The sequence below is a fragment of the Leptonychotes weddellii genome, chromosome 2 (assembly GCF_054177405.1).
Source record: "Leptonychotes weddellii isolate Sample4059 chromosome 2, ASM5417740v2, whole genome shotgun sequence".
NCBI lineage: Eukaryota > Metazoa > Chordata > Mammalia > Carnivora > Phocidae > Leptonychotes > Leptonychotes weddellii.
The window spans coordinates 33,172,136-33,196,596 of record NC_138370.1 but is presented as its reverse complement, the minus strand read 5'-3'; the positions used below and the strand labels follow the sequence as shown (position 1 = coordinate 33,196,596).

The window sequence follows — 24,461 nt, the reverse complement described above, 5'->3', positions numbered from 1 at the left end:
CTCTCATTTTAGAAACCAGTTAGTCTGAGGCCACACAATGAATCAGAGGCGGGGCTGGTATTAGAACTCAGGTCTTCTGGCCCTAACACAGTGCCCCTTCCCCCACACCATGCTGTTTATTTTAGCTCTGTCAATATTTCAAAACAAATTTGTTTAGCCTGATGGTTTTGCTCCAATGCAAAGTCCAAAAGCAAAGAAAAACCCTCAAACAAGAATTATATCATGAATAGGGTAATACGACCAACAACTCCACACAATAACCACCTACACCAAGTGAAGAGAGTCATAAGGGATACACAGCCTTGGCACAGAGGTGGGTTTTTTTCCCTCAGCTTTATTGAGATATAATTCACATACCATAAAATTTGTCCTTTTATACAATTCAGTTACTTAATACATTCAGAGTTCTATACTATATAATTTCAAAACATTTTCATCACCCCAAAAAGAAACTCTGTACTCACTAGCAAGTACTCCCCATTCTTCACCCCTGACCCCCTGCCAGCCACTAATCTACCTTCTATTTGTATGCATTTGTCTGTTCCGGACATTTCATCTAAATGGAAGCATATACACAACGGGTGGTCTTTTGTGACTGGCTTCTTTCAATTAGAATGTTTCCAAGGTTCATCTATGTTGGAATATGTATCAGTACTTCATTCCTTTTCATGGCTGAGTAATATCTTATTGTATGGATATACCACATTTTCTTTATCCATTTACCGGTTGATGAACATTTGGGTTATTTCCATCTTTCGTCTATTATGAATGTCACTATGACTGTTCATGTACAAGATTTTTCGTAGACAGACATGTTTTCAATTGTCTTGGGTAAATACCTGGAGCGGAATTGCTGGGTCATGGCAACTCTATTTTTAACTTTTTGGGCAACTGCCAGACTGTTTTCCAAAGCAGCTGCACCATATGACATTTCTACCAGAGTGTTCCAATTCCCCACATCCTCGACAACACTTGTTATTGCCCATCCTCTTGATCACAGCCATCCTGGCTGGCTGTGGCAGAGTTTTTATAACAAAAGTGACAGTTAAAATACTCTAGGGAAGCATATTCTCTGATCAACCATATGACCCAATCAGCCCCACAAGTGGTAAAATAGGACATAATACTAATTATACTGCCCTATCCTACCGCTTGTAGTACCCTCCCTAACAGTTAAGGACGGTGGCTCTCAAAATGTAGTCCCAAGACCAGCAGCACCAGTTAGAAATGCAAAGTCTCAGACTCTGCCCCAGACCTACTGAGTCAGAGACTCTGCAGTGGGACCCAGTTCCCTATGATTCTGGTGATTCTGACACCTGCTCAAGTTCAAGGGAAGGCAACATCTGTTGCAGGGCATCTTTGCCCCCAATGTCAGCTTTAACCACCTTATTAGTGGTGATTAATACACACCAAATCCATCATCCTCTGCAAATGAGGATGGCAGTGACCAAGAAAGAACTTTCTAAAGGATTCCATCATGCAACTCAAGTGGAAGGGTTTGACATTTTCCAGTGATGAGTGATATTGATATAAATTGTTCACAATAATTAATTCTGGACACAGACAACCTAGCTGGAAGGTAAACAGGAATTTCATAAGCACCATCCAAGGCGGTAACATAATTTCCTTCATACTTGCTGTCCTAAATAATCCTTGTCCATTCAAAACTTCAAAGAGCATGCTATCATAGTCCTTTAGGTTTTTGGAAAGAGGATGGCATAAGAATTTCACATACATTAAAATAAACATTTAAACAGTCATTTAAAATACTAAAGATGGCCTCAACAATACCGTGTGAAACAGATCGCAAATACTCCTGTGGCCCTGGTCATGTTGATTACCACCTAAAAAAATGAGGAAAACAATTCTTTGGAAAGCTACTGCATGTTTGTTTCATATCCTGCCATTTAAAACCTTTTCTATATACATTTCCTACCAGCTTACAGACTCAGTAATTAGGGCAAGAAAAGCCTCTTTGTGGCTACCTTTTTGTTACTTCCTTCAGCTATGGCTAGATTCACTGCTTCTCTCCTCTGCAGCGGGGGGTGATCAGCGTGAGTGAGGCCGGACTTCAGCCAAACCCAGTGTGCCCTCAGCAGCTTCCACCCCGGTCCCCGGGAGGTGAACACCACTCACGTGTGCATGCGGATGCAAAGGACCTCTCTGTCAGGGCAAGAATTGCTACAACTCTTCCATTTGTTCCCTAAAACCTGTCCTTCACTGAGAAGGACACTGGTTTCTATAGCATTTCTCTTGTCTGGGACATCACGGTATCTCTGAGTAAATTCAAAACCTTCTTGTAAGTGTCTAGAATATCCTGAGCCGTGGGTCGCTCTGCAGGAGTCTGGCTCTTACAGGCTTTATGAATATCAAACAAATGAAACCGGACCATATCGCTCCCTTCAACGTGCCCCAAAAGGAAACTAGAGACGTCTGGAATCTTCCAGATGTCGATCTTCTCGTCATAGGAGGGCATGAGGTCATCGTCAAAAGGTGTGTCTTCCCCATAGGGCCACAGCTGCTCTGGAGCCACGAAGTCCCCGTGCAGCTCCCGGTGGCCACACTTGACCAACGTCCTGGAGCTGCGGTTCACCAGGGGCAAGGCGTCCAGGTCGTTCACCACGAGGCTGAAGTTACTGGTCAGCAGATACTGCGACAGCGTCTTGGGCAGGTCGCTGGAGTCGCACATGACCCGCGTGCCCAGGGGGCTGTGGTGCAAGTAGTGGATGATGCTGACGTAGTCCACGGCCATCTGCAGCCTGCGCTGCCATGTGTTCACGTTCTGGTACTTGGAAAGGTTTAGCATTGCTTCCAGATTGCTCAAGGAGCCCAAGGGGTGATACTCGGTCAGTATGGTGTTGTCGTCCTCACAGTAGCCGAGCAGGGTGACCACGTGTTTACTCTGCAGACCTTTCAGCATCTGCAGCCCATGCAGGAAGTCGTCTTTCATCTCCAGACTCGTGAGCCTTGAGAGCGCCACTTTGCGCTCCTTCCACTCAGACAGAAAGACCTGAGACAAAGCCACAGAGAACATCAGCCCCGAAACCGTCCCCTGTGTCAGTGAGCCCCAAGCCCCCCAACAAGTGCCGGGGGTGGAATGGAGAATGCAGAAACGAGGGTGACACAGACCAGTGCCGGAGAGGCGCTCGGTCTGGTTCCGAAGGCTCACTGATGAGCAAACACGGGCACCCGGTGCAGAAGGCAGGGCAGGCGCGGGATGGAGGCGGGTGAGGGTGCCGACGGCCATTGGCAGAGGGTGCTGGAAGGCTCCTGGGAGTTGGTCTAGCGGATGACTAGGGCTGGCAGGGTGGATGTGGAGAATGGGAAGTGCATCCCCAGGAGAGGGGCCTGCAGGATAAGGGCTTGGACTGGCAAACTGACCAAAAGCTCCAAACACCTGCAGCACAAACGGATTCGGGGCGGGGGGGGGACAGTGGGAGGGGAGACGACTGGGAAAGTGGTAAGTCGAGCCCAGCCAGCCCATCACACATCACAGTATTACCTCCTCATCTTTCAAGGTAGCACAGTAAACCACAAACAGGAATCATTTTAGGTCATGACAACAGTTTTACGTGGGGTGTGGTTCTGTAAGAGCAGAAGCCGAAGTGCCCCGCAGACTCTAGACCCGCCCCTCCTGAGCGCCCAAACGGGACTGCCTTCGACTCCCCATTTCTACTAGCTAGGAAAGGCTTGCAGGAAGGACTGTAATTAAGAACATCGGACCTTTTGCTTAAAGCTCCAAAGAGAAGGTGGAAGCCTGCAGAAGAGAAGACAGGCTCAGAAGTGGGGGGCTGGCTGCCCCAAGCTGCGTCTGCCGCCTAGGGCTGTTTCTCTGCGCTTCTACTTACAGTGAGTAATCAAGTGCCTATAACATCAAATCTAAAATCTATCAGGCAGTAATCTCAAATAGATAAAAAGCTCTAGGAATAAAAATCTGGCACTACTTATAAAAGCATAAACTGGAACTTATCCATCCATCAAAAAATGGGGACTAGTTCAGGAATGGCAGGATCACTCAAAAGAGTAGGATGCGGTCAGCAAAATGCATAATTGACAGAGTTTTCACAGATAACAGTAATGTCACAAATGAAAAAGGATACACAAAATTTCCTTTGTTATTGTTCTAACTGCATTAAAACAAGACAAAATTACATGGAAATCAAAGGAAATAGGCTAATTTTTCTCTCCATATGTTTTCTTCATATGATAAGATTCTGGGTGATTTTTTTTTCCTTTACGCCTTTTGGTATTTTCCAACTTTTCCAGAATGAATGTATATGATTTTCACATTTAAAAACACTTTTTAAGGGGCGCCTGGGTGGCTCAGTCGTTGGGCATCTGCCTTCGGCTCTGGTCACGTTCCCAGGGCCCCAGGATCAAGCCCCACATCGGGCTCCCTACTCGGTGGGAAGCCTCCTTCTCCCTCTCCCACCCCCACTTCTTGTGTTCCCGCTCTCGCTGTGTCTCTCTCTCTGTCAAATAAACAAATAAAATCTTTAAAATAAATAAATAAATAAAAACACTTTTTAAAAGAACTCAAAAATATATCAAATGGAGGTAAGTTAAAGACCTGTGAAGATTTCTTTGGGATCTGAGGGAGGGAGGTTTATTAATGGAAAAACCCAGGTACCCACAGTTGACCTTTAATATTTAAAAGAGAAATCTTTCAAGACCTTTTCAAAAACCCAAAATTGAGAAATTTCACTATGGATCATAATTTTTTTTAATTTTTAAAAATATTTATTTGAGAGAAAGAGAAAGCGAGAGACAGAGCACGAGCAGAGGGGGCAGGGCACAGGGAGAGGGAGAAGCAGACTCCCCATGAGCAGGGATTCCGACGTGTGACATGCGATGACCTGCGGCGTGTGGCTCAATCCCAGGATCCTGGGATCATGACCTGAGCCGAAGGCAGACGCTTGACCCACTGAGCCACCCAGGCGCCCCTGGATCATAATTTCTATTAAAAAGTCATTTTGCTTGTATGCCTAAAACTAATATAACACTGTATTAATTATATTTGAAATTTTTTAAAAGCCATTTTGCTCTGGCTGCTACATTCACTAAAAATTTCATGAATATAATACATTTATTTTTCTGTGGAACACTTTTCCCCATAGACCTGAGTCAACACTGATTTTGACACTTTAACACAAAAATCGTATTTTTTGTTGAGACCCATCACTTCCTTAGACCCACCTCCTCATGGTGCCCACCAGCACTGGCAGGTGGTTTCGGTATCATAGGCCCATTTTTCACATAAAAATAGTGATCACTCTAGGGAAGCTACTATAATTTATTGATACATACATTAATTCAATAATAAACAGTGGGAGAAGCTCAACCACAGGCCTCATGACTTCCTCCTAAACTCCTGTTTAAGTCGATTTTTTGTGCCTCAGATAAATAAAAGATTATTAAATACTATTTATTATTAAATAGTATCAGTCTTTGGGATCACTCTCAAATACCTGAAACCTTCAAAGTTAAATATTTGCAAGTCAGGGATTGCTTAAGAATCATTTCTCCACAATCTCTAATTCAGTTGCTTTGTGACACTTTCTAAAACTCTTACTTAGAACAGTTTTACCTTTTTTGAAAAATTATAAATTAATCAAAAATACCCTTCTTGGTAAAAATTCAAATACAGGAGATTTCCTTCCCCTGCTTTTACTCCCCAACCCAAAGGAAAGCTGTTAAGTGGTGGGTAACCTCCCAGACATTTCTGTGTGCTCTCATACGTGTTCATGTACGCTTTACAAATAGCATTTGAGATTGGGGTGACATAAAATGAGATTATAACATACATATCACACTGCAACTTGCTTTTGCCATTTAGTTGATACCTCAGGCTTTCCTGTCTGTATAAATATATAGACCTAAGTCATTCTTTTTAAAGCTGCACAACTTTTCACAATTTGGGTATCTCACCTATGCCAGGGAGGTTTTGCAGATGATCATTTCTTTCTTTAAGACTAAAGTATAATATAATAAAGATTTATGAAATTTGTCATGGACGCAGTCAGAGGCATCAGGTTCTTTCTCCCAAGCAGCTCTATAATATTTAATACAATTTTATGTGATCTATTTTTAAAGACCTGATGGACACTTAAACTATTTCCCTTTTTTTTTCTTATTAACAACAATGCTACAATAAATAGCCTTATATTCCCAACTCTGCAGGCCTGCAAGCATTTCTACGGGCTGGATAGGAGATGGGTGAGTGAAGACTATAGGACTGCTATCACGACCCTCCCAAGTCTGTACCAGCATGCACTCACTCCACTCTTGCATGAGCGAATCTTAGGTTCTACAGCCTGAATCACAGTAGATGTTATCAGTCTTTGTACCAACCTGACGAATGAAAAACATTTTACTGTTCCAACTAATTTGTATTTCCCTGAGACTGAGCACTTTTCATCTTTGTTGGCATTTCTGTAGGTCTTCTGTGGAAAGTATGTTTGTTACCCTTTATCCAATTTTCTATGGCGTTGTTTTATGCTTATTAATTTCTAGGAGCTCTTTATGTATTATCCATGTGATCCTTTATTACAAATATAAAGGATACATTTTAGAAAATAGTTTATGTGGTCTTTTGTAGTAAAAAAAAATTAACTGCTATGTAGTCAAGTCTGTCTTCATAAATTTAACAAGTATTTATGATAATAAAAAAAACTGAAATTAGGGCACCTGGCTGGCTCAGTTGGTGGAGTGTGCAGCTCTTGATCTAGGGGTTGTGGGTTCAAGTCCCATCTTGAGTGTAAAGATTACTTAAATATAAAATCTTAAAAAAAAAAAACAAAACAGAGGGACACCCGGGTGGCTCAGTAGGTTAAACATTTGCCTTTGGCTCGGGTCATGATCTCAGGGTTCTGGGATCGAGTCCCGCATTGGGCTCTCTGCTCAGCTGGGAGTCTGTTTCTCCCTCTCCCTCTCTCTCCTGCTCATGGTCTCTCACACTCTCTCTCTCTCAAATAAATAAATAAAAATCTTAAAAAAAAAAAACTAAAACAATAAATAAATCCCTGCCACTATGAAATTTACATTCTAGTGCAGGAGGCAGACAATAAAGAAAATTAACAGGTTATGTATAAAGTATACATAAATGTGCTCTGAAGAAAAATTAAGCAGGGAAGGGTTTAAATTTTAAATAGGGTTAGAGAAGCTCTCACTGGGGTGACATTTGAGCAAGACCCTGCAGGAGGTAGAGGAATGAGCCATGTGCTACCTGGGAGGAACTACATCCCAGGCAGGAAGAACAGCAAGGGCAAAGGCCCTGGGGCAGCAGCATACCCACAGGCTGCCACATCAGTAAGGCCAGGGTGGCTGGAGTGGAATGAGCAAAGGGGAATGGAGTAGGAATAAGGATGCTATTTGACTTAGAATTTAATAGCAGTATTCTGGCTGTTGTGCTGTGAACAGACTGAAGAGATGGGAGGGGGGCAAGTGCAGAAGCAGAGAGCCCACTTGGGAGGCTACTGAAATAATCCAGGTACAGGATGATGGTGGCTTGGATGGAAGGAGGGGAGATGGGTAGAAGTCTGAGGAGAAGTCAAATTCTAGATCTCTTCTGAGTGCAGAGACAACAGAACTTGCTTATGGATTCAACATGGATGTGAGAAAAAGAGAGAAGTCAGGATGCTTCTTCCCACGTTGGTGGCCTGAGCAACTGGGCCAACAAGTTGTCATTAACTGCAATGGGGAAGAAAAAAGGAAAAGCAGGCAGAGGGGATAGTCTGGGACTCAGTCAGTGTGAGAAGCCTTTCTGACTTCCAAGTGGAGATGTGGGGTAGGCAGCTATATAGAAGAGTCTAGAGAGTTCAGGACAGAGGTCTTAGCTGCAGATAAAGGCAAGAGGCTGAAGACATCCAGGGAGCAAGCATACAAGAATGACCCAAGGTTAAGAGGGATGAGGAAGTGGACCTTGCAAAAGGGACTGAGAAGTGGGCACTGTTATTTCATACTTTAAATATACAATTCAGGGGTGCCTAGGTGGCTCAGCTGGTTGAGAGTCTGACTCTTGATTTTGACTCAGGTCATGATCTCAGGGTTGTGAGATTGAGCCCTGTGTGGGTCAGTGAGGAGCCTGCTTAAGATTCTCTCTCCCGGGCGCCTGGGTGGCTCAGTTGGTTAAGCGACTGCCTTCGGCTCAGGTCATGATCCTGGAGTCCCTGGATCGAGTCCCGCATCGGGCTCCCTGCTCGGCAGGGAGTCTGCTTCTCCCTCTGACCCTACCCCCTCTCATGTGCTCTCTCTCATTCTCTCTCTCTCAAATAAATAAATAAAATCTTAAAAAAAAAAAAAAAAAAATTCTCTCTCCCTCTGCCCTGCCCCCCACCTCGCTTGCGGGAACACTTGCATGCACTCTTTCTAAAAATAAATAAATAAATAAACAATTCATGTAACATCTGTTTTCCAGACAGCCTGAAGCATTAAAAATAGATCGCATGAGGTCCTTCTAAATGTTACACAGAACTAGAGGGCTACAGAGTAATGTAAGAGAAACAATCAAATCCACTCTTCTGACAGGATCCAACCCAAATTTTATGGCTTTTTAATGCACTATATTTTAATTTTAAAGGGAAAAATATGCAGCTATAAAAACACTAACAGTTATCTGTGATCTCTTAAAGTCATCACCATAGGCCATGGACATGGAATGACACGAGGCCACACAGGGTGTGACCTGAACCATGCTTTGGTTGTCCACAGCAATATGGCTGGACCTTCTGCCTTCTGGAAGAATTGATTCTACTGGAATCTTTCTTCTTCCTCAATAGTATTGTTGTCCCAAATCCTCTCAGAAAATGGGTATTTCTGTCTTTGAGATGGCCGACAGAGTATGTACCTGGTTTTTGTTTTTTGTTTTTTTGAGAGAGAGAGAGAGAGTGTGCAAGTGAGGCAGACGGAGAGGGAGAGAGAGAATCTTAAGCAGGCTCCATCTCCCAACCGTGAGATCATGACCTGAGCCAAAATCAAGAGTCAGACGCTTAATTGACTGAGCTGCGCAGGTGCCACTGTATCTGGATCTTTTAATGTAATCTGGGATTTAAAAATCTCAAAGGGGGGCACCTGGGTGGCTCAGTCGGTTAAGCGCCTGCTTTGGCCTCAGGTCATGATCCTCAGGCTCCCTCCCTTCTCCCCACTGAGGAGCCTGCTTCTCCCTCACCTCGCCCCCCCTGCTTGTGCTATCTCTCTCTCTCAAATAAATAAATAAAATCTTTTAAAAAATAAAAATCTAAAAGGGATTATATGTTAACAATACTGGAATTAAAATTAAAAACTTAATAATACCTTAAAGTCTGGTATTGGGATGCCCCCAGCTTTAGCTTTCTTTTTCAACATTCCCCTGGCAATTAGGGGTCTTTTCTATTGTTTGTTCCAGCTCTGTGAAAAATGTCAATGGTATTTTGATAGGGAAGATTCAGGGTCTTTTCTGGTTCTAAAATTTTAGGACTGTTTGTTCCAGCTCTGTGAAAAATGTGAATGGTTTTTGATAGGGATTGCACTGAAAGTAGAGATTGCTCTGAGCACCATAGACATTTTCACAATGTTTATCCTTCCAATCCAGGATGGAATGCTTTTCCATCTTTCTGTGTCTTCCTCAATTTCTTACATAAGTGTTCTGTAGTTTCTAGAGTATAGATCCTTTACCTCTTTGGTTAGGTTTATTCTTAGGAATCTTATGGTTTTTGGAGCTATTGTAAATGGAATTGATTCCTTAATTTCTCTTTCTTCAGTTACATTGTTAGTATATAGAAATGCAACTGATTTATGTGCATTGATTTTGTATCCTGCCATGTTGCTGAACTGTTGTATGAGTTCTAATAACTTGGGGGTGGAGTCTTTTGAGTTTTCCACATAAAGTATCGTGTCATCTGAGAAGAGAGAGAGTTTGACTTCTTCTTTGCCAATTTGAATGCCTTGTATTTCTTTTTGTTGTCTGATTGCTGAGGCTAGGACTTCTAGTACTGTGTTGAACAACAGTGGTGAGAGTGGGATCCCTGTCATGTTCCTGACCTTAAGGGAAAAGCTCTCAGTTTTTCCCCATTGAGAATGGTATTCACTGTGGGCTTTTGATAGATGGCTTTATGATATTGAGGTATGTTCCCTCTATCCCTGTACTTTGAAGAGTTTTAATCAAGAAAGGATGCTGTATTTTGTCAAATGCTTTCTCTGGATCATATGGTTCTTGTCTTCTCTTTTATTAATGTGCTCTATCACGTTGATTGATTTGCGAATGTTCAAGTTATATTACAAAGCCATAGTCACCAAGACAGTATGGTATTGGCACAAAGACAGACACTTAGATCAATGGGACAGAATACAGACCCCAGAAATGGACCTTCAACTCTAGGGTCAACTAATCCTCGACAATGCAGGAAAGAACATCCAAAGGAAAAAATACAGTCTCTTCAATAAATGGTGCTGGGAAAACTGGACAGCCACATGCAGAAGAATGAAACTAGACCATTCTCTAACACCATTCACAAAGATAAACTCAAAATGGATGAAAGACCTCAATGTGAGACAGGAATCCATCAAAATCCTAGAGGTTCTCCTAGGCAGTAACCTCTGTGACACTGGCCACAGCAACTTCTTTCAAGACAAGTCTCTAAAGGCAAGGGAAACAAAACCAAAAATGAACTTTTGGGACTTCATCAAGATAAAAAGCTTTTGCACAGCAAAGGAAACAGTCAACCAAACTAAGAGGCAACACACAGAACGGGAGAAGATATTCGCAAATGACAGTTTGGATAAAGGGCTGATATCCAAGCTCTATAAAGAACTTATCAAACTCAACACCCAAAAAACAAATAATCCAGTCAAGAAATGGGCAGAAGATGTGAACAGACATTTCTCCAAAGACATACAAATGGCTAACAGACACATGAAAAAATGTTCAACATCACTAGCCATCAGGGAAATACAAATCAAAACCACAATGAGATACCAACTTACACCAGTTAGAAGAGCCAAAATTAACAAGGCAGGACACAAGTGTTGGCGAGGTTGTGGAGAAATGAGAACCCTCTTACACTGTTGGTGGGAATGCAAGCTGGTGCAGCCACTCTGGAAAACAGTATGGAGGTTCCTCAAGATGTTAAAAATAGAGCTACCCTATGACCCAGCAATTGAACTACTAGGTGTTTAACCCAAAGATACAGTTGTAGTAAAAAGAAGGGGCACATGCACCCCAATGTTCATAGCAGCAATGTCCACAATAGCCAAACTGTGGAAAGCGCTGAGATGCCCTTCAACAGATGAATAGATAAAGAAGATGTGGTTCATATATACAATGGAATATCACTCAGCCAGCAGAAAGGATGAATACCCACCATTTGCATCCACATGGATGGAACTGAAGGGGACTATGTTAAGTGAAATAAGTCAAGCAAAGAAAGACAATTATCATATGGTTTCACTCATATGTGGAACATAAGCAATAGCACAGAGGACCACAGGGGAAGGGAGGGAAAACTGAATGGGAAGAAATCAGAGAAGGAGACAAACCATGAGAGACTCTGGACTCCGGGAAACAAACTGAGGGTTACAGAAGGAAGGGGGATGGGGGGATGGGGTAACCAGGTGATGTGTATTAAGGAGGGCACGTGTTGGGATGAGCACTGGGTGTTATACGCAACTAATGAATCACTAAACACTACAACAAAAACTTAAGATGTACTATATGCTGGCTAACTGAACATAATTTAAAAGAAAGTAACTGATAAAAAAATATTTCAACAATTTAAAAAATAAAAACTTAATAAAAAGATACACATGAAATAAAATTTACCAAAAAAAAAAAAATCTAAAAGAGATAAACCTCCCACTGTTATCCTCAGAGAATAAGATCAGAGATGGAGAGTACAAGAGGTAGAAGGGAACTTTTTACTTTGTACTTCCCCTCCTTCTGCATATTTGAATTGAATGTAGTGCTTTTATAATTAAAGAAAATTAAAGAAAAAAGGAAAAAGCAATGGGTCAATCTGCCTTTCAGGCGCAGAGCTGCACACTGCTCCAGGAAATCCCAAACACAAACCAAAAATACACAGTCTGGGGAAAGAAGGGGGTGGCTGCATGCTCCCCTGAGGAGCAAAATCACTTCTGGTTGAGAACCGCTGACTTGAGAACCTGACTGAGGGTGCAGGAGAGTGGACAGCTTCAGGGAGAGACAGCATGAGAAGTCATGACACCTGAGCTGGAGGGCTTACAGGGTCTGGTGGCTGAGGATGAAGAAATTCCATTTGGGTGGCTCCTGTTTCCATAACAACTTATGCAACAAGACCAAGAGCTAAGGCAAGGGGGGAAGGAAAAGTCGCGGAGGGACCAGAGTAGGACCACTGGGCTGTGCTGAGCGCACGGCTGAGGTTTGTGGGAACATGACACCGCAGGGTTGTGGGACATCTCTACTCAAACGCAGATGCACAGCTGGGGTCAACCGCGTTTGGGGCTCTCCAGCCAGGCACGATGTAGAAAGATGGAAAGGAGCTGCTGCATGCGTTTGCACAAGACCGACTTTGAGGGTAACAGCCACAGAGTCCCTGCTGCTGGGTCAATGCGGGAATGAAGACAGAAAGTGACACCGTCATGGGATCAACACACCGGAGGTCCCGAGGAGATTGAGGAGTTACTGACGCAAGGGCCCTGGGAGAGGAGGTGGTCAGAGAGCAGGATGCCAAGAACTCTGGTTACAGAAGTTCCTACTGAGGAGCTTATGCCTTCCAGCTTAGGGTGTCAGTGCGGAGCGGTGCCCATGTGGAGGAGCTGGTCCCAGTGATGGGAAACGCGTTACGTGCAGGGAGTTGTGCCGTTAAGTGACCGTGCGGACGAATGAGAGGCTGCTCTGTGCTGGGACCCACACGGGCCCTGGGCCCCGGGGCTCAAGGGGGCAAGACAGACAAGACTCCTCACTGATGGCTCTAACATCCAGGGAGCAAAATGCTTTTTTGCCCTGAGGGCAAATTTCAGCCAAAGACACAAGAAAATCAATGTAATGGTCTTACAGTCATACTTCACTTTAATAAACAAAGCTACATGACTCAGAGTTATTATCCACATTTTTAAACCCCATATTTGCATGGGCATGATTTGTAGAGCTCCCCAAACTCCAATCTGTGTTCAAACCACAACAATTTGCCACCATCAAAGCTACCTCCCGGGCGCCTGGGTGGCTCAGTTGGTTAAGCGACTGCCTTCGGCTCAGGTCATGATCCTGGAATCCCAGGATCGAGTCCCGCATCGGGCTCCCTGCTCGGCACGGGGTCTGCTTCTCCCTCTGCCCTCTTCCCTCTCGTGCTCTCTGTCTCTCATTCTCTCTCTCAAATAAATAAATAAAATCTTTAAAAAAAAAAAAAGCTACCTCCCAAGGGGCACCTGGGTGGCTCAGTTGGTTAAGCATCCGACTCTTGGTTTTGACTCAGGTCATGATCTCAGGGTCGTGAGACCAAGCCCCGTTTCGGGCTCCACACTCAGTGCAGAGTCTGCTTAAAAGACTCTCTCTCTCTCCCCCTCTCTGCCCCTCCCCCTGCTCTTTCTCGCTCTCAAATAATCTTAAAAAAAAAAAAAAGCTACCTACCCAAAAATATATCCTTGAAGGTAAAGAGCAATTCTGAAAATGAAATCCAAAAATGATCTGAGCAGTAACACAGAAACAAGTGGGCAGCCAACCCCTCAAGGTCATCTCTTCGAAGGAGACAGAAATCACCTGGGTGTAAGCCCTTTTCTCTATCGACATCCCTCCCTGGTGTTTTCTTCACATCCTAATGCTTTCAACATCATCCCAGATGTGTATTCCCACCCACTGCCCCAGACCCAAATGCTAGACTTGTACATCCAACCATCTGTGTCTCCACATTCATGTTCATTCAGGGCCTTAACATGTTCACCTCACGCACACACAAAATCTGTTCTTCTGGTCTTCCCTGCTCAGGTAATGACAACCCTATTCTTCTTGTTGCCTGGACCAAGAACCTTGTGGTCACCCTCTCCCTCTCTTACACCCCACAACGGATCTATTGGGAAATCCTACTGGCTCTGCCTTTAAAACATGAGCAGAATCCATTGATTTCTCACTAGGTTCACAGCTAACACCCTTGTCAAGCTGTGACCATGTCTCCCCTGCAAGGCCTAACCAATCTTCCACCCTCACCAACACCTTGGTCTCCTCTCCATACATACAACACCTTCTCTCTCTACTCAAATTGCTCCAACGGCTCTCCTGGTCCTACCAAGCCCCCCGTGCCCTGGTCACCACTTGGCCCTCCTCTGACCTTGTGTGCTATCTCCCTTCTCATCCTGCCCTCTGGTCACACTGGCTAATCCCTGGTCCCCGAACAACCAGGCATGTTCCATCTTGGGGCCTCTGCTGGTACCCATCTTTCTTACTGGAACATATTTTCCCCAAATATCCACACGACTCACTCTCAGATCACCCTGACCACCTAAAATAGCAAGCCGTGCCTCTTTCCTTGCCCTGCTGTCTTCCCAGCACGTGTCATTAACATATTTTATTGTATATCTATTTCTTTCCTTTTTAATTAAGATTTTATTTATTTATTTGAGAGACAGAGAGAGAACAGAGGGAGAGTAGGAGGGAGAAGCAGACTCCTGCTGAGCAGGGAGCCCGATGCAGGGCTCAATCCCAGGACCCTGAGATCATGACCCGAGCCGAAGGCAGATGCTTGACCAACTGAGCCTCCCAGGCGCCCCTTGCGTATCTATTTCTTATTCATTGTCTCATCCCCCAACTAGAAAGCTTCAACGGTCTTTGTTTAATTCATTGCCACAGCTCTAGCACCTACAATGAATGAATAAATCTTTAAAAAAAACAGTTACCTTGTTCTATGGTTTTACTTTGCATAAAAATTCCTTTCCCTTCTCCCTGACTTCTTCATTTCCAGGGCGCCTGGGTGGCTCAGTCAGTTAAGCGTCTGCCTTCTGGTCAGGTCACTATCCCAGGGCATCAGGCTCCTTGCTCAGCGGGGAGCCTGCTTCTCCCTCTCCTCCCCACTCATGATGTCTCTCACTATCTCTTGTCTCTCTCTCTCAGGTAAATAAATAAAATCTTAAAAAAAAAAACAAAAATATAAATAAGATGTCTTCTTTCCACATTCATGGTACCCTAGTCTCCCAAAACAAAAGCCAGCCGTTCATCAAGCTGCAGGCCCATGGATGCATTTTCTGCTCCCTCCCTCTTGCCAATCACTGAATACGCCTGCACAAAGGGACTCTGTGCAACAGTCCTTAACTGGCCCCTAGAGACACTGCTGCGTCAGTGGGCCTCAGCTACCACAGAACCGACACTGCACAAAGTGCAGCCAGCAGACACCGGCTGCCTAGAAGACAAGGGCTCGTGAAGCTTCTATCCGAATTCACCCCTTTGGTTTCTCTTTTTAAAATAAAAAGCTTTTAAAAAGTCAACATAATACCATGATAGGGTTTGAAAAATAAGAATGAAAAAAACTGCCCATTATCTTTCACCATAGCACAATTTCTATCATTTCTATATTTTTTTACGTAAATTGCATTAATTTTGCAGTTGAAAATCATGTATTGTACAATTTTGCATTTTGCTTTTTTCACTCATCCTCATAAGATTTTTTTCATGTTGCTACAAGGGGCTCCTAAACACACTTAATGGCTACAGAATAGTCTATCAAGTGGCCAGACCATAATTAACTATTCCCTTACAGTAATTACTACTGGTTTTCTATTGCTATAAATAACAAAGTACTCCTTGATGCATTTAGCTTTTTACCTTCCACTGGATTAGGATAAAGTCCCAGACATGAGATCACTGGGCTCAAGGGTAGAAATATTTTGAGGAGCCGTAACCCATAATGCCAAGTTGCCACCTTGAAAGGCCACCCCATTAACACTCGGATGTTACCCGGCACTCACTCTCTTCACGGCTCCTTCCCCGACACGCTTCAGCGGCCTCACTTCGGTCCTCAGCTCCTCGCAGGACAGCCATGGTGAACAGTTTTTCATCTGTCCCATTCTGAAGTGTCCGCGGGGACAATGGGTGGAGGCCGGCGCGGAGCGGGGAGGGGCGATGAAAACCCAGGCCAGGCAGAGGTAGAGGAGCGCGTTCAGGATGGCCATGGGCAGCAGCAGCCCCAGGGCTGCGGGCAGCGCTCTGCGGGGGGCGCCTCGGCTGCCGTTCTGGGCTTTCCCGCCCATGCCGCTGTGCTCGGCAGGTTCCTGCGGTGTGATAGCAAACAAGAAGTAACCATAGCCAGCTTTCACATCTGTGAAGGGGTTTGGGTGACAAGGGGTTAAAAGAAGGCACAGCCTCTTGGGCCTCTCTTGCCCAAGGATCCTGCATGCGTTGGGGTCCTTGTGAGGATTAAAGAAGGTATTGCTTACCAGGTTCATTCTAAATGCTCGGTGTCGGCGTTCCCACAATCCGTGTCTTTTTATTCTCAGCCAGTCTGGGCTCATCCACTCTGGATTTGATTAGAAGGAAGGGGTATGTGTGTGTCTGACTTTGTGTCTCTCCCACAGCAGTTCAGCAAAATGACAAATGAAAAATGAAAGTAAGCTGCATCTGTAGTCCCATGGGGCCAGGACAGACGGACAAAGGAGAGCAGTGGAGATTAGATAGGATGGGGGGGTGGGGGCGAGAACACGGCCGGCCTCCTGAACCCAGCTAAGGAGTTCGGATATTCCTTGGAAGTACGTTTTTAAGAAGCAAGGCTACTCTTCAGCAGGTGTGAAAGATGTACTGGGGTGGAAGAGACAGGGTGAGGGCTCTGGCAGTAGGGTGGGGTAAGAGCTGAGAAGCACAGGAGCTGGAGAAACGGTGGTGAGAACAGCGAGAGGATGATCCGCAGGTGATCCTCGCAGCAAGTCACCGCCGAGAAGGCTGGACACTCACCAGTTCTGCTCTAGCACTGGAGCCCAGCGTGAGGCTCATGGGGGAGGTGGGCATTACTGCCTAGCTGTGGGGTGGCCGAGGGGCCCAGAGGGGAGAGACGGCTGGAAGGACCCTGGACGTCAGGTGCTTGACACTCAGGGTGCCTGAGGCAGGAGCTACGTGTGAACCAGAGTGGACAAGGGAGATGGGCATACCGGTGTGCTCACTTAAGTGTCAGTACTGGTACGTGCTGGGGACACTAGTGACAGAACTGACCCTGTGCTTCCCGTGTCCGAAACGACTGTCACAGGAAGGGTTACCTTCCAGGAGCGTCTTCGTTCTCCCAGCTCAGGTCTCCACCCAGACACCTGGGCCACTCAGTGTCCTGGCTGGCCCAGGCACTGGTTTGAAAATACTCTGCCACAAAGTACCAGAAAGGAGGTTTGCTGAATGAAAACTGCAACTGTGCACATAGACAAATGGCAATAGTTGCAGTGGCCTTGCCCAGGGGCCCTCGCAGGGTCTGGGCATGCCGGCGCCCTGGAGCCCCAGGATGGAGCAGAAGCTGCAGGAAGTCCTCCGACAGCCTGGCTGCCATTGCAGAGCCCGGCCCGCTGGTCTGAGCTCAGAGTCCTGCATCCCCACCCCTCGCTTCCCCGACCTCCATCACCGAATGCCTGCCACTCATTCACTCAACATGCATGAAGCCGTTTCCACATGCTCAACCGTGCTCTAGGCACCAGGGATCTGTGAGGAAATAAACAGATATGGCTCCTGTCCTCTTGGACCTAAGGGAGAAACCAGTGGAGGGGAGAGACAACAAATAAGTAAACAAAAAAGCTCCTGCTTGTATATTGTGCTGAGCTTTCAAGGACAGAGACTAACAGAGAGGAGATGCCCTGGATGAAGCCGGCCCAGAAGACCTCTCTGAGGATTCACGCTGAGACCAAAGGCCCGAGAGGCGACAGCCACAAAGAGAATCAGAAGACAGCTCTTTCATGCCTTCTCCTGGAGACAGTAAACCCACCTGCCATTCATAGTGCTGGGACAACAGAGAGCGACCAAGCCAGCTGCAAAGCTCATAGAAAACAGCGTTTCTCCTGCTGATGGGTATTAAAGAGGGCACGTTCTGCATGGAGCACTGGGTGTTATGCACAAACAATGAATCATGGAACACTACATCAAAAACTAATGATGTAATGTATGGTGACTAACATAACAATAAAAAATTAAAAAAAAAAAAGAAAACAGCGTTTCTCCTAGGTTCACACTGCGGCTACAAAGTATCAGCAACTCCCTTCTCTGAATGATGACTGCTTTCTTACTCACTGAGAAACTCTGCTCTCTGAAGCCCCAGGCTATCAGAAATTTTGCCACTCTAAGTCCTACCAGAATTAGGGAAGCATCCCGCTCCTGCCGGGGGGAGCTGTCCCTCTGACACAGGGAAGCCACCTCCACTTCCAACTGGGTGCAGAGCTGCAGAGAAGCAGGCTCCGAGACGACACGCATCTACGGGAACCGCGTGGTCTCCCGGGAACCAGACCCTGGGGTGCACTTGGCAGTCCAGATCAGATCTTGACCTCTTTCCAGGCCGCCCTGCTTCACTTTGAGCCCATCAAAACATCACTTTCTTTAAATTTTGCCTAAACTCCACCCATCCTGCAAATTCTGTACTAACTCTTTTCCTCTGATTGAGAGGCCATGTCCCACGCTGCGTGGTCTCACTCACTGCAATGGGTCAATAAATCTGATAGGTTCGTTCCAGCGACCTAGGCCCCCCTTCTCTCCAAACTTGTGTCCCGTCCTTCCCAAACCTGACTCTCAGCTGATGACCTCGTTTCCTGTTTTCCTGAAAAACCAGAAGCAATCAGAGAGCCACAAGCCCCCAACACCTCACTGCAGATTCCTGCCCCCCTCCCTTCTCTGCTGCAATGACAACAAGCTGACCTGAGCTCCCAGCCCTGTGCCCGTGTAAACAAGACCCCTCCCTGCCTCCCACCTGCTCAGGACGCTGCCTCCGCCCTGCTTCCCAATCACTACCAGTGCACCCTAACTTCTCCCGCCATGGAAACACCCTTGTCACCCCACTGTCCCCTCCAGTTACTGCCCTGTATCTCTCTTCCCTTTTTGGTCAACTCCTTTAAAGACCATCTATGCTCACTATCTCCATCACCCCCCTCTCTTTCTCTAGAACCTATTGCTACTCCACCCACACTGACCAAATCGCCGTGACCTCGCTATTGCTGAACACAGCAGTCAGTTCAGTCCGCCCGGTGGCATCTGGCATGGCTGATCACTCCCTGCTCCTTGAAACGCCTTTGTTAGGAAGGTGCACTCTGGCAGCTCCTCCTGCCTTTGACTCTAAGCTGCTGGAGTGTCCGAGGCTTGGACAGACCTCCACACTCACGCCCTAGGCGATCTTGTCCAGGCTCGGGCTCGCTGTCCCCACCGGCTGACAGCTCCCGGTGTAAAGCCCCAGTCCCAGCCTCCCCAGAATGCCACGCTTGCTAACTTGAAGTCTCTACTTGGATGTCCAATGGACAATTCAAAAATAATATTTCTTCTCAACAGTAAAACGACAAATAATTCAATCTGGAAATGGGCAAAGGACTTGAACAGACATTTATCCAGAGAAGATATGCAGATAGCCAACAGGCACATGAAAGGATGCTCCACTTCATTAGCCAGCAGGAAAATGCAAATCAAAACCACAAAGAGAGCCCACCTCATACCCACTAGGATAGCTGTCATCAAAGAGTCAGGCAAGAATGAGTGGTGCAAAGATGTGAGGAAATAGGAACGCGTATACATTGCTGGTGGAAAACAGTCTGGAAGTTCCTTGAAAGGTTAAACATAAGTTACCCATGCAAATCCATTGCTCGGTATATGCCCAAGGGAACTGAAAACGTACATTCATAAGAACCTCAGTCCCTAGTACATGAATGTTCACAGCAGCATTATCCATAACAGCCAAATAGTGGAAATAACCTGAAATCCATCAACTGATACATGGACAAATAAAATCTGATATAGCCATACATGGAATATTAACCACCCATAAAAAGAAATAAAGCATTAGTACATGCTGTAACATGGATGAAACTTGGAAACTCGATGCTAAGTGAAATAAGGCAGACACAAGAGGTCATATATCGTAGGATTCTATTTATGTGAAACGTCCAGAACAGGCACATCCATAGAGAAAGTGGCTTAGTGATTGCCAGGGGCTCAGTGAAAGGGGAAATGGAGAGTGGCTGCTAATGGGCACAGGATTTCTTTTTGGATGGAAATGTTCTGGAATTGTTTGTGGCGATGACTGCACAACATTGTGTATTAAAAATCACTGCACTGTACACTTCAAAAAGCAAACTTAATGGTATGTGAATTATATCTCAACTTAAACGGATAACAGAAATGCTTCCCAAACGCAACGTCTGCAAACCCTGGCTCTGCTGCATCGCTCCAGCCTCACCCAAGTCTCCCCCTTCCTTGGCGCAGTGGCGTCTGCTCACCTGCCCCTCCGTCTTTCCAGCTACGCCCGTCGGGGTCGTGACGGCGTTCGCTCACCTTTCCCACAGACTCCAGGCCCGCGTCTTTCTCTCTGGCCCATTCCCGCCTGTCTTCAGGGACTTCGACTGAAACTATGGCGGCTTTTCCCACTCGGCCCTCACAGTCTCGTGGGCTTCCTCCAGCGGTACCTGATTCTTAGAAGGTGCTCTTGAGGAAATGGATAAAAAACTGCCTCTCTTTTCTACAACATTCAAAATGGCCAAGTATGTCTCAACTTAGACCTTAGGTCAAGAAACAGCACTTTTTTCTGTAAAGGGCCAGACAGTAAATATTCAGGTTTAGGGGCCAAAAGTTGAAATCCAGTGACAAGTGCATCACGGGACTTGTGGGGCACCAAGCGGCAGTGTAAAGCAATGACGGGCCACAAGCTCTCTGTCACTGTCATTCAACTCTGTCACCAGGGTGTGAAAGCAGCCCCCCACATTACAGAAACCATGAATAAAACTTTACTTATGGACAATGAAATTTGAATTTCATATAGTTTTCATGTGTCACAAAAGATTATTCCTCTTTTGATCTTCCCCCCAGCATTTAAAAAGGTAAAAAGCATTCTTAGCTCGCAGGTCATACAAACACAAGTCACGGGCAGAAGCTGGCCGATCCCTGCGTTGGGTGATGCCATCCCTCTGGGTCTGCTGCAAACCATCCTTCCACCCTGCACATTCCCTCCATGTGATCTCCCTCACGCACATGGTGATGGCATTGGTTTCTAAGTCTCCACTGTGGCCCGGATCTTCCTCCTACACTTCACTCAGCTGGCTCATCGAGGCCTGGGATGTCCATAACTGAGCTCTTTCCTGTCACCAGCATGCCCCTCCTCCAGGGTTCCCTCACTGTGACAGGCATACAACCTGCCCACTTGCTCAAGTCACAAAACAGGTGACTTGGTTCCGCCCTCCCCAACCTCTAAACCCACCAATCACCACGTACAGTCAATTCTATCACCTAAACCTCTCTCAAATCTGCTCACTTCTCCCCTTCTTGCTACCACTCCCTGGTCTAAACCGCCAGCATCTCTTACCTGGGCTTCTGCAACAGTTTCCTGCATGGACTCCCACTTCTTTCTCTTTTCCAGTCCATTCTCCACACAGCAAATAGAATTTTTTTTCCTTCCTGAAATGTTTCAAGCATGGAAAAAACTAAAAAGTAAGATCATGAACACCCCTCCAGCTTTGTCAAGTACCAGTGCATCATAGCTTTTTGAAGATCTTTTTTATAGAAATAAAATATTACATATATAGTTGAAGCCCCTTGGAACCCCTCCCGGTCCTATTCTGCTCCCTCCCAAGAAGTAACCACCGCCCACAAGCTGATGTACATCAGCAGTTCTCAAACTGCAGTCCCAGGACCGGCAGCAGCAGCATCACCTAGGAACTTGTGAGAAATGTGAGTTCCTGAGTCCTCACTCCAGATCTGAATCAGAAACTCTCAGGTGAGGCCCAGAAATCTCTGTTTTAACAAGTCTTCCAGGGGATTCGGATGCATGCTAAAGCCCAAGAACCACTGGTGTATAGAATTTCCACACATACTTTTTATTTTCACCACCAGTATGTGCCTATAAATAACAGCACATAATATATGGATGTTTACCAGCTGTATACAAGTAGTACTGTATACATCCTTTGCAACTTGCTTTTTTAAAATCCCAACATTAGGTTTATGAGGTTCATCCATGCAGATACATCCAACTGGGTTTGCCATCTTCACGTGTTTAGCTTTACCACCACCAGCAAAGTGAGTTTTGTACACACCTCCTTCTGCACGTGTGGGAAGTGTCTTGCTGGCATACACAGGGTGATCTTTCTAAAGCACAAATCTGATCACTCCTTGCTTAAAACCAACTAACCGTCCTCCTCTGTCCTCAGGACAAAGTCCAAACTCCTATAAGGCCCCCTGAGCTCCAGCCTCTGTCCACCTCTCCAAACACTTCCTTGCACCCCACCCTCTAGGCCCGGAGCTTCCCTCCGTTCTCGAAGTCGCTCCTCTGAGATGCCCAGGCTCTGGCATGTGCGTCCCTTCTTCCTCAACTGTGAGTTCCCAGGGGATTGCCCGCCTGCTTCGAGCACCCCTGTATCCTCAGCAGCTGGCATACAGCAGGGGCTCAGTAAAAATGCACTGACTGCCTGATCACTCAGGACTCCTCTCTGCTGCTTTCGCACTCCCACTGAATCTGCTCTTTCTCTCTTCACGTACCTGTCCCCTGATACTCTCATCCAGCACCTCCTCCAATCTCAGTTCACCATCTTTTCTTCTCAAACCCCCTTGCTGTGACCTTCCACAATCCTATCTTGCCACAGGTAGTAGAGTGTTTTCTATAGGGCCTGAAGCCTATAAATTTTTTTTTTCTTTTGGAGGGATACCACTTTCTTCATTTCCACACAAAGGCTGCCAACATCAGGTAGGAAATTCTGTAGCACTCTAAAAATTCATTATTTTCTAATCTACATTAGATCATTACTCACTTACCCTTTTTTTTTTTTGAAGATTTTATTTATTTGACAGAGGGAGAGAGAGCACAAGCAGGGGGAGCGAGAGAGGGAGAAGCAGGCTCCCCGCTGAGCAGGGAGCCCAACGCAGGGGTGTGGGGGTAGATCCCAGGACCCCGGGATCACGACCTGAGCCGAAGGCAGACCCTTAACCGACGGTGCCACCCAGGCGCCCCACACTACCCCAAAGGGTAGTCCTCAGACCCATAACCAACAGAGCCACCCAGGCACACCATTTAATGCCTTTCTTGTGGACCCGGAAGTTATGCCTCAATAATCTTTCAATTATCCCTAAGCCCTCAGATCCACTTCTGAATCCTCAGAAAACACTCACCCAAAAATTCAACTAACTTTTACACAGTGTCAACCTCACACCAATTCTGTGAGGCATATATAATTGTTATTATTCCCATTTAACACATAAGAAGATGAGGTGAAGTGACTTAGCCAAGGTCACTAAACTGTACATGGCAGTTTTCTGGCCTTAAACTCACCTTCTTTCTCTAAATCCTGCAACCCCTCAGGTGTTGGACCGAACTGAACATAGCATGGTCACTGCATGGGGTGGGAGGTAGATCTGAGACTGCCCATTTCTTAAAGAAATCTTTAGCCCACCCCTACACCTGATGGGCCTTTTTCTTTTAAAGGCGTATTTCTGGAGTAGGCAGTAGGCTGCCCAGGGCTCCGGATAGGCTGTATGGCTGAAGGAACTCTGCTGTCCAGAAATAAGCAAAATGACACTGACAGTTGCTGGTTTGCAAGGAATAAAGACGTGGAGCCAGCTGGGTAGGAGAAATTCAGGCACTGTTTAGACAAAGGACTTCTGACATTGATAGTTAAAATTTGGTAATGGAAAAAACTGGAAACCACTGCTCTACACTCACAGCTCATTTAGAAGAAAGAAAAGCGATAGCACAAAATTAGTTTTTACCGATTTACAGACTATTCAATTCAACCAGAAAAGAAACGAACTGGTGCCACCCAATATAATTTAGAATAGAATCCCATCTTGCCAACAGAACACAAGGGATATTAAAATAATGACTTTAAATATTTCGGATGCTTACTTAGCCTTAAGGTGCTACAGTCAAGGTAAAACGGCCAGAGAAGACAAGACTACTAATCACACGGCTAAGCCAGCCTTTAAAAAGAGAGCGGCACAGGATTACCCCGACCACCGAGCCCCGCGCCTGGAGGCGGCTGGCAGCGGCGGCACGAAGAATCCCGAGCAGGACAGACGCCGGCAGGAGGGAGCCGAAGCCCAGCCCGGGCCGGGCCGGGCCGGGCCGGGTCGTCCGCCACGCCAAGCTGCAGCTGGGCCGGGGGCGGGGCGCTCGCTGCCGGGCCCCACAGGAAGCCCAGTCTCCCTCCCGCCCCGCAGCCCCCTGCTCTCGCAGGTCCGGCCGGGACGCTGCGCGCCTGCCCGCCGCTTCCCCGCGCTCCTCCGCCCGCCAACTGCCGCCCACCTCCGGCCCGCCGCGCCTACCTGCGGCCCCCGGTCGGGCACGCGGCCTCCTGCGCCGGCGCGACCGGAAACCAGCCCCGGC

The 24,461-nt window shown here is 46.2% G+C and overlaps 1 protein-coding gene across 5 annotated transcripts; it reads right to left on the bottom strand.

The window, feature by feature from the left end:
* Window positions 1–314: 314 nt before the first annotated feature.
* On the bottom strand, window positions 315–24,461 carry POMK (protein O-mannose kinase). 5 transcript variants are annotated; one of them, XM_081809677.1, is made up of 5 exons: window positions 24,401–24,442; window positions 21,450–21,541; window positions 16,369–16,448; window positions 15,901–16,203; window positions 315–3,010 (listed from the first exon to the last, which is right to left on the bottom strand). In XM_081809677.1, the coding sequence occupies exons 3-5, from the start codon at window positions 16,441–16,443 to the stop codon at window positions 2,240–2,242; spliced, it is 1,149 nt and encodes a 382-aa protein (XP_081665803.1). In that variant the 5' UTR covers window positions 16,444–16,448; window positions 21,450–21,541; window positions 24,401–24,442; the 3' UTR covers window positions 315–2,239. The 5 variants fall into 5 exon arrangements, with proteins under 5 accessions (XP_081665803.1, XP_081665807.1, XP_030886078.1 ...); XM_081809681.1 differs by lacking the exon at window positions 16,369–16,448 and having other exon boundaries at window positions 24,401–24,461; XM_031030218.2 differs by lacking the exons at window positions 16,369–16,448; window positions 24,401–24,442 and adding an exon at window positions 23,982–24,256.